Source organism: Mycteria americana, chromosome 3, assembly GCF_035582795.1.
Source record: "Mycteria americana isolate JAX WOST 10 ecotype Jacksonville Zoo and Gardens chromosome 3, USCA_MyAme_1.0, whole genome shotgun sequence".
Taxonomy (NCBI): Eukaryota; Metazoa; Chordata; class Aves; order Ciconiiformes; family Ciconiidae; genus Mycteria; species Mycteria americana.
Window position 1 is genome coordinate 4,104,275 of NC_134367.1, and position 15,737 is coordinate 4,120,011.

At 53.6% G+C, this 15,737-nt stretch overlaps 1 protein-coding gene across 2 annotated transcripts; it reads left to right on the forward strand.

The window, feature by feature from the left end:
- The first annotated feature begins 197 nt into the window (after positions 1 to 197).
- Positions 198 to 15,578, forward strand: FDFT1 (farnesyl-diphosphate farnesyltransferase 1). 2 transcript variants are annotated; one of them, XM_075497710.1, is made up of 9 exons: positions 198 to 351; positions 1,043 to 1,140; positions 7,400 to 7,583; positions 10,379 to 10,507; positions 10,994 to 11,185; positions 12,227 to 12,403; positions 12,672 to 12,824; positions 14,048 to 14,244; positions 14,582 to 15,578. In XM_075497710.1, exons 1-9 carry the CDS (start codon positions 235 to 237, stop codon positions 14,619 to 14,621), a joined length of 1,287 nt encoding a protein of 428 aa, XP_075353825.1. In that variant the 5' UTR covers positions 198 to 234; the 3' UTR covers positions 14,622 to 15,578. The 2 variants fall into 2 exon arrangements, with proteins under 2 accessions (XP_075353825.1, XP_075353826.1); XM_075497711.1 differs by having other exon boundaries at positions 14,048 to 15,578.
- Positions 15,579 to 15,737: the final 159 nt, after the last annotated feature.

Genomic DNA, 15,737 nt, shown 5'->3' on the forward strand with positions numbered 1-15,737 from the left:
TACCCAGTCAGCGCCGGCCGGCGGCCGTCACACCAGCCCCGCCGCCTTCCTATTGGCTGGCGCTTCCCTGGTGCGAGAGCACCTCGGCCAATGGGCGCTCCCGCCGGCCCACCGAGCCATGGTACGAGCGAGCTGATTGGTGGAGGGGTGGGACAGAGGCGGCCCCGCCCGACTCCGGGTTAAGCGGCGGGCGGGGGGGGAACGGTGGCGGGAGCGCGCGGCGGCGGCGGGGGGATGAGCGCGGCCCCCATGGAGCTGCTGAGGAAATGGCTGGGCCACCCCGAGGACATCTACAACCTGCTGCGGTTCAAGATGGGCGGCTACCGGGCCGTCATGCCGCGGATCGACCCGGTGAGCGGGACGGGATGCGCTTCGCTGTCTCCGTCGATGGGTGCCCGGGCGAAGAAGGACGGGGGGGGCGGGGGCTGTCATCTCCCTGCGCGGCTGCGGCGTTGCTGTGGGGGAGCGTTGCGCGGCCGCCGTGCGCGGCACCGGTGTTACCGGTGGGCAGCACCGGCTCGGCTTTCTGCGCCTTGCACGGTCTCGGTGCTTCCCGGGCGTTGCACCGGCTCGGCCCGCTCGAGCATCGCACCGGCTTCTGGCTTTCCGTGCCTTGCTCGGGGCCGGTACCCTGCGTGCGTTGCCCCGGCTCCGAGCGATGCACGGCCCCGGTTGCTTTGCACCGGCTTTACTCTTCCCGAGCCTTGCACCGCTGAGTCCTTCCCGGGCACCGCTCGGACGGGGCGGGCGCCGAGCGGGTTAAGGGGGCGGGCGGCGGGGCGGGCCGGGGGGGCGGAGCGGGCCGCAGCCCCCCCGCCGCCGCCGCCGCCGCCGCGCCCCCATGGCGGCCAGCACCAAAGCCGTGTCCCTCTTCAAGCGGACGCTGGCCCTCTCCCCGCCGCGGGGTCCCCCCCGGGCGCTGGGGCGGCTGCGGGGCGGCGGGCGGAGGGTGCAGCAGCGCGGTGCCCCCGCCTCCCCCCCGGCCCCGCCGCCGGCCGCCCCCCGCCTCCAGCCGCCCCCCTGCACCCCGCTCTGCCCGCAGGACTCGCTGGGACGCGGCCTCCGCATCTGCTACCGCTACCTCAACCAGACCAGCCGCAGCTTCGCCGCCGTCATCCAGGCCCTGGACGGAGAGCTGCGGTGAGCGAGGGGGGGGGCCGGGGTCCCTGGACGGGGGGGTGGGAGGTGGGGGGTGCAATGCCCGCCCCCGACACCGGGGCTTCTCGGGAGGTGGTGGGTGCAATGCCGCCCCAACACTGGGGCTCCTCAGGAGGTGGGGGGTGCAATGCCCCCCCCAATACCAGGGCTCCTCAGGAGGTGGTGGGTGCAATGCCCCCCCCAATACCAGGGCTCCTCGGGAGGTGGTGGGTGCAATGCCGCCCCAACACTGGGGCTCCTCAGGAGGTGGTGGGTGCAATGCCCCCCCCCAAAACCAGGGCTCCTCAGGAGGTGGTGGGTGCAATGCCCCCCCCAATACCAGGGCTCCTCGGGAGGTGGGGGGTGCAATGCCCGCCTAATACCAGGGCTCCTCGGGAGGTGGTGGGTGCAATGCTCGCCTAATACCAGGGCTCCTCAGGAGGTGGTGGGTGCAATGCCCCCCCCCCCCCGACACCGGGGCTCCTCGGGAGGTGGTGGGTGCAATGCCCCCCCCAATACCAGGGCTCCTCGGGAGGTGGGGGGTGCAATGCCCCCCCCAATACTAGGGCTCCTCGGGAGGTGGTGGGTGCAATGCCCCCCCCAATACCAGGGCTCCTCAGGAGGTGATGGGCGCAATGCCCCCCCCCCAACACCGGGGCTCCTCGGGAGGTGGGGGGGTGCAATGCCCCCTGCCCCCCCCTCCCCCAGCGCCAGGGCTCCCTGGCAGAGGAGCTGGCCAGGAGGTGGTCCGTGCAGTGCCCCCATATGCTATGTTTCTTTAGCTGAGCACCTGGGAAACGCTCCCTCTTCCACCCCCCGTGCAGCAGATCGCCAAGGTACTGGGCTGAGCTGGCCGAGAGACGCTCAGTGCAGCCCCACCCCGTGCAGCTGGACGTGGGGTTTTTCACGTCTGAGCTGGCTGCCTGTGATGCATCCCCCACCCCGAGCTGGGTTCCTCAGCCGAGCAGGCCTGGGGACAGGCCCTACAGCTTCTTGGCCAGCGGACAGTTAAATGCAGCGCCTGGCCATGTGCTGTTTGTGACACCCTGGGAATGTGTCCTGGCAGTGCCAAGGCTGGCGCTGGTCTTCGGGCTGGCCGGAGGGACATGGCCACGCAGGCGGGAGGACGTGAGCAAAAACTCGGGGCTGACCAAGGGTCTGGACGCTGCCAGAAAGGTGTGTTTGGAAACAGCCACCTCAAAAACTATGCGATCGTTGGAGGGGGCTTGCTGCACACTCTTTTTTTGCTGTACAAATTTTGCTGACCCGTGCAGGAAATCTTCAAATGGTAATAGTAACGAGGATGCAAAGCTCAGCTGGCCTGGGGCCTTGTGTGTGTATATATGCTTTATATATTCTATTCATACAGAAATAACTGATTTCAGCATGTAGATCTCTCTCCAGTTAGTCCCAAGATGGGTTAATCGTCAAAATTAGGGGTTTGCTATAAGTTGCACTAGACACGTCTAATGCTGCGTTTGCGACTCCGCCGAGCAGTTGCAGGCGCCAGCCTGAACACTGGGTTATCTGTTGGGTTTCTGAGCCCTAGTTTGGCATTTTGGATGATGCCCCGTAGTTGTCGTCCAGCATTTATGAAATGGTCGTCTGCAGCCTGTTTTGCAGGAAATGCAAAGAAATTCAGCGGTTTGGCCGGGGTTGCGTGGAAAGGTATGAGTGGGGCCAAGAATTAAACTTTTTTTTCCATGCTTGGTATATTAGCTAATGTAGAAATTAAGAAAAAAAAGGCCAGTTGATAAAACGCCTTGAAACCTGTTAGCACTGTCAGTATGCTGCGTGCTGGCCTTCATCTTCCTGCAGTTATCTTTCTTGTCTGTCTTTTCTGTTCTTTAATCCTTGCGTTGCAGCTTGCTTGGATCAGGAGGGCTTCCTACCCTCAGGGCACAGAGACTTCTGCCTGGCATCCTAAAAATCCTATTGCTGGATCTTTGCAACCTATGGCTACGCAGGGATTGCTGCTGAATTACAGCTGACCCTGTAGTGGATCAGAAGAAACCCATTTTCAAAGCACAGTAGCTCCACTGAAGAGTTAAGGGACAAAAGAGGGAAATGCAAAATAGGCAGAATATAGAAATAGGCAGAACAGCAAGCTTACCAAAGGAATTAGTCTTGCTGGATCACATCAAAGAAGTGCTTTCATTGATGTTAACCCCATTAGGGGGTTAAATGGAACCCCTGTGGTTACAGACTGCTTAATATTTGTGTCTGTGCTTGCTGGCTAAAGGAGCTGGTGGTGTAGGATTCAAGCATTAAAACCACCATGTCGTGCTGAGAAACACGGCACTGCCCAGGGTCTGCTCCTGAGCATGGTGTGCTACACCACAGCCCAGTCCCCTCCCCTGCCACAACTTTATTTGCAACTTCTTTGGAGTGAAATCTCCTTTTTTGAAGGCTGGGGAAGTGTGAAGCTCTTGCTCCCTGGTTCACATCCCTGCTCCGGGGAGAGTTTCCATGCATCTGCCAAGGACTGTTGAAAAACAGAGAACTTCTGGATGAGTGCTTGGAGCAGTGCTTCTCAGGCCAGGGTATTGGTAGTTGAGCTAAAATGTTTGGTTTCTTCTTGCTTATTTTTTTTGGCCCCATAAATCATGTGTTTTGCAGGCCAGGGCCCTGTCCGGCCCATTGCTCCATGGTTAGGATGTTTTCTTGGAAGGTGGGAGGCTCAAAACTGCAGCTTCATTGGCAGCTGAGCCAACATCATAACTCCTGGTGCTGGAGAGGACTTATGAGCCAGCATCATACCTCCTCTCCTGGTGATGGAGTGGAGGAGAGGGATGCTCCTGCCTTCCTTGCTGCTGGCCCCGTGGTCCTGCCTGTCCCTGGGACCCTTCAGGATCAATTCCTGCAGGTTCAGCTGCTTTGTGGAAAGGACCAGACTTGTGCTGGCAGAGGGTGAACGTGGTGGCAAGGAGAAAGCAGAAAAGAGACCTCCTTGCCTGGGAAGGGGGGACCTAGGGCTAGGACAGAGCTGGAGCTTAAGCCCTACGATGAAACCAGGCTTGCTCTTCAGAATTGGGCGCTTCCAGTTGTGCGAAGGGGAGGTAACGCTGGAGTGTCCTCTTCCCAGCACTGTCACACGTGTTTTCTGGTGAAGACTGTGTGGCTTTGGTTGGCCCCTGTCATCCCCATGGATCTCAGGTTGGAGATCAGAGGGGACCATGGTGCCTGAGAACCCTGCAGAGAAATGGGGAGCTGCAGGCAAACCACACTCACTGCGTAGTTGTTTTTATGATCTTAATTTCATAGAATCACGGAATGGTTTGGGTTGGAAGGGACCTTTAAAGGTCATCTGGTCCAACCCCCCTGCAGTGACCAGGGACATCTTCAACTCGAGCAGGTTGCTCAAAGCCGCATCCAACCTGGCCTTGAATGTTTCCAGGGATGGGGCATCTACCACCTCTCTGGGCAACCTGGGCCAGTGTGTCACCACCCTCAGTGTAAAAAATTTCTTCCTTTGATTTGCCCAAATCACCATGGAGCTAAATTCAGTATATGATGGAAGCTAGGGATGCAGTTAAGGTTTGGATGCAGAAGTGGAGTTAAATAAGTGTTCTAACCGTGCTGGGCTCTGGAGTTACTGCTAGCTCTTCCCTTGGCACGGTGTCGATGCGAGAGGTGCTTCTGGGATGGCATTTCAGCTTCTGCTCTGCCCTTCTTGGTTGCTGCTGGTGGAAGTTGCTGCTGAAAGGGGTAGGAGGCCGGGGCACTTGGATCGTGTCAGATGAACGTTTGCAGCTTGGTTGAAATGGAAAAACTCGGTCGTGCAAAGGAACAGGAGGGCACAAGGCAGCTGCTCGTGAGCGCTCAGATGCGTGGTTTGACAGAGGTATTAAATACCCTTCAATTAAGGAAAAAATGCCAAATTTAACAGTATTGGCTCTAAGAGCCAGTCAGTTTTCCCTGGCTCCTTAATCGCCACTTGCACATTGTCATCCCAGAAAGAGCAATGCTTTCACCTCATAATTAGCGTTTAAGGCAGTCCAAGCTAGTTTCCATTTGTCAAACAATTAATAAACACGCCATCTCCTTGAAGTATCCCTGTGCTCATTTAGAGCTAGGGGATTATTTTATATAAATCCTGGAGCTGGTATTTCTCGCCATCAGGACTTCGTTTTTGCTTCAGCTGCAGAAATGTGGAGCCTGGGTGGGGAAGGAAGGGGTGGTGGGACTGGGAGGGGAAGTGGCTCTCCAGCAGCTTTCTGCTGGGGTGCTTGGACATGTGGGCTGGCTCCAGCGTCTTGTGCATGGAGATTTAAAAATACAGGGTATTTTGGCTCTATCTGCCAGTCCTGACATTCCTGTTGTCCAGTAAGGGACCCCGTTGTTCCCCCCAAAACTGGCTAAAAGGGTGCTGGGTGCAGAGAACGGAAAATAGGAAAAGTACACCTGCTTTTTTCCCCTTCCTTATTTTGCATTTGGTTTTTCCAATATGCTGACCTCGGGCTCTGTCCTCTGGATCCTAGCGAGTGCTGGCTGAGAGCCTTCCATCTTGCTTGCAGGGTTGGATCTGACAGTGCCCTGCCCTGCCCAGGGAGACCTTACAGGCCCATCGCTTCCCCGATATGTGTCTTAGAAGGCCAAAAGCCATGGCGTAGTTCTCTGCATGAAGGGAAAAACCTGGGTTTCCTAACCAAGGTCAGGCCTGCTGCAGCTTTCACAGCGGTCAGCCCACAGGGAGTTTGTGTGGAGGCACCTCTGTTGCTCAGAGTGGAGGTTCAAGACGTGGAGCTGTGTGAGCGGGTCCAGAGGAGGGCTGTGATGATAATCAGGGGCCTGGAGCATCTCCCGTATGAGGACAGGCTGAGAGAGTTGGGGTTGTTCAGCCTGGAGAAGAGAAGGCTCCAGGGAAACCCTATAGCAGCCTTCCAGTACTTAAAGGGGCCTACAGGAAAGATGAGGAGGGACTCTTTATCAACGAGTGTAGTGATAGGACAAGGGGTAATGGTTTTAAAGTGCAAGAGGGTAGATTTAGATTAGATCTAAGGAAGAAATTCTTTACTGTGGGGGTGGTGAGGCACTGGAAGAGGTTGCCCAGAGAAGTTGTGGATGCCCCATCCCTGAAAGTGTTCAAGGCCAGGTTGGATGGGGCTTTGAGCGACCTGGTCTAGTGGAAGGTGTCCCTGCCCATGGCAGGGGGTTGGAACTAGATGATCTTTAAGGTCCCTGTATTGGGTCTGACTGAGATGGAGTTAATTTTCCACACAGCAGCCCTCATCGTGCTGTGCTTTGTATTGGTAGCTAGAAAGGCGTTGATAACACCCCAGTGTTTTGGCTCCCGCTGAGCAGTGCTCCCACAGCATCAAGGCTGTCTCCCCAACATTTCCCCCTCACCAGAAGGCTGGGGATGGGCAACATCTTGGGAGGGGACACATCCAGGACAGCTGACCCAAACTGACCAAAGGGATATTCCATACCATATGGCATCTGCTCAGCAATAAAAGCTAAGAGAAAGGAATGGGGGGGGGGGCATTCATTATCACAACGTTTGTCTTCTGGAGCAACCGCTGTGTGTACTGAAGCCCTACTTCCCAGGAAGTGATTGGACATCGCCTCCTGATGGGAAGTAGAGAATAAAATCTTCGTTTTCCTTTGCTTCTGCATTCAGCCTTTGCTTTTGCTTTATTAAACTGCCTTTATCTTGATCCACAAGTTTTTGACCCAATGTCCTGCTGGTAGAGTGGCTTGGTGGGCACCTGGCATCCAGCCAAGGTCAACCCACCACAGTCCCTTCCAACCCAAACCATTCTGTGATTCTGTGATGGTCACGGTAGGTGGGAAGTGCTGCTGTTGGTGCTTTCCATCCCTAACCTGCTCCTGTGACCCTGAGATTTGAGCAGCACGTTTCTAATGCATTTATTTTATGTTCCTGCACAGGAGGGGACAGCCACTGTTCCCACATGAGGGCTGGGGAAGCTGACACCCAGGGTTTGATGGAGGAGGGATTGGATGTGGGTATCCCTTGACCAAAGCTGTAGGAGACACTGTTAAACAACAGTGGGGACCAGGAAGGTTTTCACATCACCACTTTCCATTCTGCTTGGTGGCTGAAATACCATATCACTTGAAACATGAAAGCGAATTTTACTGGAAGAGCTTGTATCTTCCAAGGCATCGATGATGTGGTGCCGGTGTGTGTTGTGGTGAGTTGGAACACTGCCGAAGGCTGCGTGGTTAATCTGAACTGTTTGTCCTGCCTAAAAGGCAATCCCAAGTAAGGGACGATTGTTCTTTCTCCCCCCCCCAGACATGCCGTCTGTATATTCTACCTAGTTCTCCGTGCCCTGGATACTATAGAGGATGACATGACCATCAGCTTAGATGTAAAGGTCCCGATGCTGCACGAGTTTCACTCCTATCTCTATCAACCAGAGTGGAAATACATGGAGAGCAAGGAGAAGGACCGGCAGGTGCTCGAGGACTTCCCAACGGTAAGACATCCACCTTGCTTCAGCAGCTTTATGTCACCTTTGTGTGCACGGTTGTCTCTCCACGTTACACCTGAATTCATTCAGTCCCTAGCGAGCCCGGAGCTCTTCGGAAGAGCTACATCACCTGCACGTGGAACTGGGTGCAGAGCTGGAGTGAGAACCCCAAACATTGTGCAACTCTCTGCGTGAGCCAGAGGTAACCTGGCTGTGGAAAAGTGCCAGCTCTGAAAAGTGGGTTTTTGCCTCCTCTGTTGGAAGAAGAGTAAATGACTGTTGTGTTGTGGAGAGCAGTTTGGATTTGTTGCCCAACACCGTGCATTGCATGGGTAGGGTGTCCTGTGACCCCTAACAGGTAGGGAGAGGAGGAAAGCTGGTCTGGCGTCTGGCTTGTGGATGGACCAGCGTTTGTAGTGGTCCTGCAGGATTGGCTCTGGAGCTACAGGAGTCTGTCCACAGATCTTTGACATGCATAGAAGATAAAAAGCACCCTCGCTGTTAGTAACTATTTCCCAAAGTCTTACTGCTCTAAGGATGCTTCTAAAAGGAAGCCACAGAGAGTCTGCATCTCCACTAGCAAGCTAAACAGTATTGGACCCTGTTCTCTGACCTGGAGGCCAGTGGGGAAAGTCTGTCCATGTACAAGCTGTTGAACTCTCTTAGCATCCAGAACAGCGTGGTTGCATCCCAGACTGTCCTTAAGAAGTGGTTTCTGGCCCACGCTACTTCCCAAGCTCCGCCTGGGGATTGCTTGGGGTCCAAAGCACATCCAGGGCCGTGCTAATGGGGTAGCTGTGCAGGTGATTGAGTCCATGCGTGATATTTAATGGTGCAGATGTAGCTGTAGGGCCTTGACTCTGTGCTGTAGGCACTCAGGATGGCAGGCAGGAGACCTGAAACCACGATGCTTGATTTGGGCTCCTGCCAGGTTTCAGCCCCAGCAGGAGCAGTGGGATGATGGAGCTTTGCAGTGCTGAGATGCAGCATCTCCCAGCACCGAAGGGAAACCCATGTGGCCAGTGTCCTAGAGGGGATCCATCAAGCTGAGAGCAGAAGGAGATGCTGTGGCTGGAAGGCAAGGCTGAGCTCTGCTGAGTGAGGATACAGAGGTCTGGTTTTGGTGAGGGCACAAGGACCAGCCCTTGGTAGATGCTGCAGTTTTGCTGTTGGTCACGTTGATCAAGAATAGCTGGGTTTATTTTTTAGGGGTTTTTTTTAAGCTCTGTTTAAGAAAAGGTATAATAGTTACAGTGAGGAGCGTTTCATTTTCTGATGAAGTTCTGTTTTGTTCAGCTTTTTACCATTTTATATTTATTCTATCCTTATTGGGCTTTCCCTAGCAGTGGGAATGGGATAATTGTTTGGAAAACGGCGGTGTATTGTAAATTTTGATGCTCAGCCTTGGGATAACAGTGGGTGTGCCCTATCTGAGAGGGGCATGTGCTATAGGAGATGACTGTTGTCAGGGGATTCTTGATGTATAGCGATAGAGGTATGGTAGGTATGCCAGTGGCTTGGTACCTAAGAAGAGCTTTTGAGAAGGTGTTTATGGCACTTGGTTGTTCTCTCTTGGTGTGTACGTGTTTGCTTTTGCTTTATTAAATTGCCTTTATCTTGACCCACGAGTTTTTGACCCAAAACTCTGCTGAAGGCAAGAGTGGCACCTTGGTGAGACATCCTTAGTGAGGTGTTTGCTGGTCCTGTGGGTAACAGGAGAATGGCATGGATTGTTGGTGTTGCCCACCAGCACGTGTTTTGGGTGACCCATCGCATCAGCTGTTCACCTGTGGGTGGTTCATTCGGCTGCTGAAGGCAGAGTGGCACCTTGTGAGGTGTTTGCTGGGCATGGGAGAGCTGAGATGTCCCAGGGATGGCCGTGAGAACGTGCAGAAAATGTACTGTCAACTCACTCGGGCAATCTGAGTTCATATTCAGGTAAGATTTTAATAATATTTGGTAGAGGTGTAGTTGCAGGTCATGCTTCTCTGTGTAGTGGATTGAAGCCATTGAGACAGAAGCAGAGTCGATATGCTTATTTTACGGACAGACTGAGACACAGGGCAAGGACGTGCCAGCAGCCGTGGATAGAGTCAGGAGGAGAGCCTGGATCTGCGGTGGTGTCTGAGCTGTAGTCGTTCAGATTGCTTGTCCTTACCAGACACACACCCTGGGCTGGCTGTTGTTACCCACTGATGGAGAATAAAGCTCAGCACAATAAAACGTAATGCTCCACAGTTTTGGGAAGGGGAGGATGCGCTTTTTAATTTTTTTCAGTGTGAGAGCGATTGCATCACTGAATCGTGTTATTGGACATGCAGAAGAAGGATTTCACACTTTCTCCTTCGGTTAATGCCTTTCCAGTTGTGCAAAATATGCCCTGCAGAGCCAGAGCTGGAGAGGGCTCAGGAGAACAGAGCACCAGAAACCTCCCCTGTCTTTTCTCGTGTGTGATGGAGTGCTCTCACAAATTACAAAAAAAAACTCTGTGCACCAAGCGTAGCTAGTTTTGTCCTGAAACTCCCAGATGATACCAGTCCAAGGCCACAGAGCCTTCCCAAAGATACTGCTGTGTCTGATCTACAGCCAGAGATGGTTCCTTTTAGACTGAGAACAGACTGAGCCTGTGCTTTGAGGGCCTTGAAACAACTGTGGTTGTGGGAGTTGTCCTAGATCTCCAGCCAGGGCAGGATAAGAGCCTGGTAAACAGTCTTTTTCTGATTTCTTAATAAATGTTGAGCTCTGCTATTTTTTCCTGACACTGTCTTTTTTTTTTCCCCTCGTGGTGGTTTGTGCGGCAGATCTCCATGGAGTTCAGGAACCTGTCAAAGGTCTACCAGGACGTGATTTCAGATATTTGCCACAAGATGGGTGTCGGGATGGCAGAGTTCTTGGAGAAGAAGGTGGACTCTCAGCATGAGTGGGATAAGGTAAGTCAGCCCAGACAGAGGAGTGGACTGAACATGAGTAGGGTCCGCCTTGTCTCTGTGGAAAGAGGAGACAGAGCATCCTTGTGGGAAGAGAGTTCAGCTGGATGAGGGAGGCTGTGTGGGCTTGGGAAGGTTTTGAGAGACTGCTGGTCCTGTGGGTAACGGGAGGATGGCGTGGATTGTTGGTTTTGCCCACCAGCACGTGTTTTGGGTGACCCATCACATCAGCTGTTCACCTGTGGGTGGTTCATTCGGCTGCTGAAGGCAGAGTGGCACCTTGGTGGGACATCCTTAGTGAGGTGTTTGCTGGGCATGGGAGAGCTGAGATGTCCCAGAGATGGCCATGAGAACGTGCAGAAAATGTACTGTCAAGTACTTCTGAGCATCATTTTTGTAAAACTCGCTGTGGCAAATAGGCAGCTCTTTGTAACTGCTCCTTTTATCTTGGTTTTTTTTTCTGCCCCTTCCCCTCTTGGTGCCTTGCAGTATTGTCACTACGTTGCTGGGCTGGTGGGAATCGGCCTTTCCCGTCTCTTCTCTGCATCAGAGCTAGAAGATCCTATTGTCGGGCAAGACACAGAGCTGGCGAACTCCATGGGCCTCTTCCTGCAGAAAACCAACATCATCCGTGACTATCTGGAGGACCAGCTGGAGGGAAGGGAGTTCTGGCCCAGAGAGGTGAGGGGAAACACTGCCTTGGGGTGAGCATTTCTGCTGTGCCTCTTTGGGAAATGCACTAAGACTGAACGTACTGTTGTTGCTGCTTTAATACAGTGAGTTGCATCCTCTCGTTAGAAGGGTTCCTGCTGGAATTTCCTTGAAAATCCCCAAAGCCAGGGTTTTTCCCACCGTTTGTTGGTGTCCCTTGACAGTCTTTCATACTTCCATCCAAGACCTGTAATGGATGGAGCCAACCAGCCATGCTTCCCAGGACACCTGTCTCAGGAATGTTACAGGGTGCATAGCAGAAGGTGCACAGCTAAAATTGTAGCGTCTCTCATGTCCCTTTAAATCAAAGTTAACAGGAGAGACTTGACAGTCTGCTTTGATTGTATTAAGACCCTACAGTAAAGCTCTGCTGCGTGAGATCATTACTGTTGGTTGTACATCTCCTTGGTAATAACAGTTCTTCTAATGCTAGCTAAGTTCCACATGTGTCTACAGCTGTCTGGGTGCAGATGTGGGGATGGGGTCATGTCTCCCCACACTGCCAAGGAAGAATGTGTTGGGCAGCTTTCTCCCCCCTCTCTGTTATATCAGTTCTAGGAATAAGGGAGGATAAGACTGGGTGAGATCTCGAGAGGTTACCTAGTCCGTTCCCAAAGGCAGGATCAGCTCTGCCTGTGTCTGACAGATGCTTGTCCACTGTTCTTGAAGCCCTTGAATTTTTCTGTCCCTTTCCATATGTGACTGACCTGTCTCATAGAGCATTTATTGATGTCAGCCTGATGTGTGAGGCGTCTTTTCCCTGCCTTGCCTCGAGAAGATGTGGAGATGAGTTGCATCCTTCTTCTTCACAATCCCTTTGTATATACAAAGGCCACTGTCATGTCTCCGGAGCCTGCCCTTCCTTCTTTTCTTTAGCCTAGCAAGCCCCAGTCCTTCAAGGCTTTTGTGGGTGTCTGGTGGTTCTTGTTCTCCCAGACCTCGGACTGTTATTGATGTCTCTTACAGCATGAATGTGCCCTCCAACTTGTGAGTCCTTATCTTGGTGTTTAGGTTTGGAGCAGATACGCAAAGAAGCTCTCTGATCTTGCCAAACCAGAGAACATCGATATGGCTGTCCAGTGTCTGAATGAGCTCATCACCAACGCCCTCCACCATGTCCCTGATGTCCTCACATACTTATCCCGCCTGAAAAACCAAAGTGTCTTCAACTTCTGCGCTATCCCCCAGGTGAGTTATGTTTTCAAGTGGTTCTTCATCGTCTGGAGCCCAGCTGATGAGAAGTTGGGTGAAGGAGGTTATGTATCATGTTAATATTAGCCTGTTTTACCCTCCATCTCTTCTGTCTCTTCCTTCTTTCACGATACCTACCGTTTCTGCTGCTGGTGAGATTGTGGCTCCACTCCAGAGTGTTTTGCTCTCAATTTCACTAGAGCCAAGGTTACTCCCTTGGCAAGCTCCTCGCAATGCAGTAAGGGCTCTTGGTGTTTCTCCTTAGGTGATGGCTATTGCCACCTTGGCTGCCTGCTATAACAACAAGCAGGTGTTCAGGGGGGTCGTGAAGATCCGGAAGGGACAAGCCGTCACTCTCATGATGGATGCCACAAACATACAAGCTGTCAAAGCCATCATGTATCAGTATGTGGAAGAGGTAGGTCGAGCAGCTTGCTTTGAGTAACTTCTGGCTGGTCCCATCCTCATTCCCATTGTGGAACTGGGAAAACAGGTGACTCTGTTAATCCTTTCCTTACCTCTGTCAGTCAGTTCAGTGGTACCAGGGCATGGTGACCCTGACACAGTTTTGGCTTGGACCAAACTGGGTGCTTGATGTGTTCCCTTGAACATACCCTTGGTCTGCACCTGTGTTGAGAGGTAGAGACTGAAGTCTCCTGGTGGAGAACCAGAGGAGTCGGCTGTCACAGTGCAGGGCTTCACCTGGGCTGAGCATGCACAGAGGACCTTTCCCACAACACGCTTCTGAACAGGTTGCATCATCTCCCCATGGGCTGTTCCAGTGAGCAGTCTTGTTTTCTGGGTCTGTAGTCGCAGCTGGCAGCATGATGTGTGGTGGTTGTTTCCTTGACCTCTGTGGCCAAGAGTAAATAAGGGCAGCTCTTCACAGGTGGTTAAAGCAGTGGGACTCCCGACTTGAGGGTACTGTGGAGGTTAAAAGTATACGTGAAAGAACAACTGGTGGATGGTTTCATGGGAAAAAAACCCACCTCAACCCCAAAAACCAAATACAGTGAGGGCTGTTAGATAAAAAGACATTACTTCTGCACCAGGGAGACCCCGAACCATGGGTTATTAGAACTCCCTTTGTGGGCTGGCCAACCCCGTGGCAAGGGACAGTGACACCTCAGCACCTTAGCCCAGAAGAGGGTCTCTGCTTGGGCACACTTCCTTGAGACTCATGCAGACAAGTATCTGAAAGGCCATGGAGTTTGCAGACCATGAAGGGAAAACCCCAAAGACCATGGGGTTATCTGATGGAGGTGGCCGTTTCCTGGCAGTCACGCTGGCTGCTGGTCACACTGGGGTGTCCTCACTGGTTTGAGGTGGGCTGCAGCACACCGGCAGTGGGTGAGGATTGTGGGGCGGCAAGAACCACTGGTCCCAGCAGCGCTGCTTGTGGTTGAGGGATTGTGTCTGAGGCCATGTGGTCCATCTCCCGTCATGGGGTGCCCTCAAGAGGCTGCTTGGCTTAGTGCACTTCTCAAGGGAAATGGGCCCTGGCCCCATCCAGGTGCAGTCCACCACTGACGTTGCTCTTGAGGACACGGTGGCCCTTAAAGCTTCCTCTTCCACCCGGTGGTCCCATTTGTCTCCTCAACCTTGGGCGGGAACCATAACTCCTCCTTCCTCCCTCCCCAGATCTACCAGAAGATCCCAAGCACGGACCCATCATCCAACAAGACGCAGCAGGTCATCACCTCCATCCGCGCCATGAGCTTGCCCAGCAGCCCCATGGCATCACGCCACCACTACTCCCCCATCTACCTGTCATGTGCCATGCTCCTGGCCGCCCTGAGCTGGCAGTACCTGAGCACCATCTCCAAGGCCACCGAGGAGTACGTCCAGGCGGGCGAGAACTGATGGGCAGCGGGTGGGCGGGGGGAGAGATGGTTGGCAGATGGGCAGAGGTGGCAGGAGGCTCCTTGTCCCCTGCTGGTGGGGATGGCCAGGCAGTGGGGTGCCACAGGGCCTGGGACGGTGACGAGGACGGGATGCCAGTGAGCTCCAGCCCCAGGGCAACGATGCGGTGTTGCCGGACTCCGCTCCTCACTGCCCTTGCCATCTGCTTGGATGGTTACAAATGCTAATCGGAGTCTTACTGTTTGGGGTTGATTTTTTTTTTCCCTTCTTTCCTGTTGGATGGTTTACCTGAATTTTTTTTGTTTTGGTTAGGATGGTTTTAAATAGAAACTCCAGTTGCCTCTTTTCTTGATTTGAGACACTTTTCCAGCTCAGAGCTGAGCAAAACCTTCTGGGTTTTGCTTCCCTTTCTTCACCAGCCTCTTCCCCATCGCCTGTGGTGCCTGCTCCGCACTGGAAGGATGATGCTTCAGCTGGGAGAGGAACACACTTCCTTATCCAGGGAAAAAGCTCTGGCCCCCTTTTGGCCCTCAGCCCAGGCTGATTAACATCCTGCAGCCTGGAAACAGGCAGAGGCAATCTTCACATTTCTGTTGTTGGGCTGAAGGAGGCTACTAGGCTTGAAACAAGCCCTTTTAAAGTTAAATACATAGAAGGTGGGATGCTCTGTCCACTTTAATGTGCCCCCAGCTGAAAGTCATCTATTGCAGCTCCCTGCCCTCTAGCAGATGGCACCCTGCACTTGCAAAGCTTCATATTTTAGCAGCTGGGGAGGTGGTGAAACAGAGGAGCTGCTTGCATGGCCCTGAGCCTGACTCCACTGCAGGGTCTGGGCTCTGACCCCCTTCTTCAGCCCAAGAGGATGGGTGGCCACGGCAGAGCAGCACTGGGTGCCTCTGCAAGGCAGGAGAGTGAGGGTTTGCACCGTGCTGTCCCTCATGGGATGCTTTTCTGGGGGCCTTGGTGCATTGGCCACCCTGAAAGGCAGTGGTGATCCCTGCCATGGGCTGGCAAGGCTTGAGCCACCGAGGGGGTGGCCAGGGCAGGTTTCCCTGGCCCACTTGGCTCTAGCTTGGGATGATGCTTTGGATTAGACTGACCTGCAAACTGGAAGAGGCTTCCACTGCTGTTTTGAAACACGTCAGGCTGGACTTACTCCAAGAGGAAACAACGCTTTAAAGGCAAGTCCTGTTTTCCTGGGGTGGATTTTTGTTTTCAGGGTCCCTACCCACCCCCCCCTCAAATGCTGCTTTGCCTTTGTGAAGGGAAGGACAGCCCCTGTCCTGGTACAGGACAGAGCTGGCTACCCGGTGCAGTTCGGTGGCCTTTGCAAGGCCAGGCCCCTGCGGCCAGACTGTTACTCAGAAGGAGAACCCCTACTCCACAAGTACAGATGTAGATAGTTTTAAGCTGTTGTTCAAAAGAAACTTGCGGTAGCTCTCTTTGTGCAGCTTCCTGTCTTGTTGAA

Excerpts from the sequence above, each read along its gene's own strand:
- FDFT1 (XM_075497710.1), top strand. The coding sequence starts at position 235 with ATGAGCGCGGCCCCCATGGAGCTGCTGAGGAAATGGCTGGGCCACCCC. Across the intron at positions 10,508-10,993 it reads CTCAGCATGAGTGGGATAAG|TATTGTCACTACGTTGCTGG; the intron begins GTAAGTCAGCCC and ends GGTGCCTTGCAG. Across the intron at positions 12,825-14,047 it reads TGTATCAGTATGTGGAAGAG|ATCTACCAGAAGATCCCAAG; the intron begins GTAGGTCGAGCA and ends CTCCCTCCCCAG.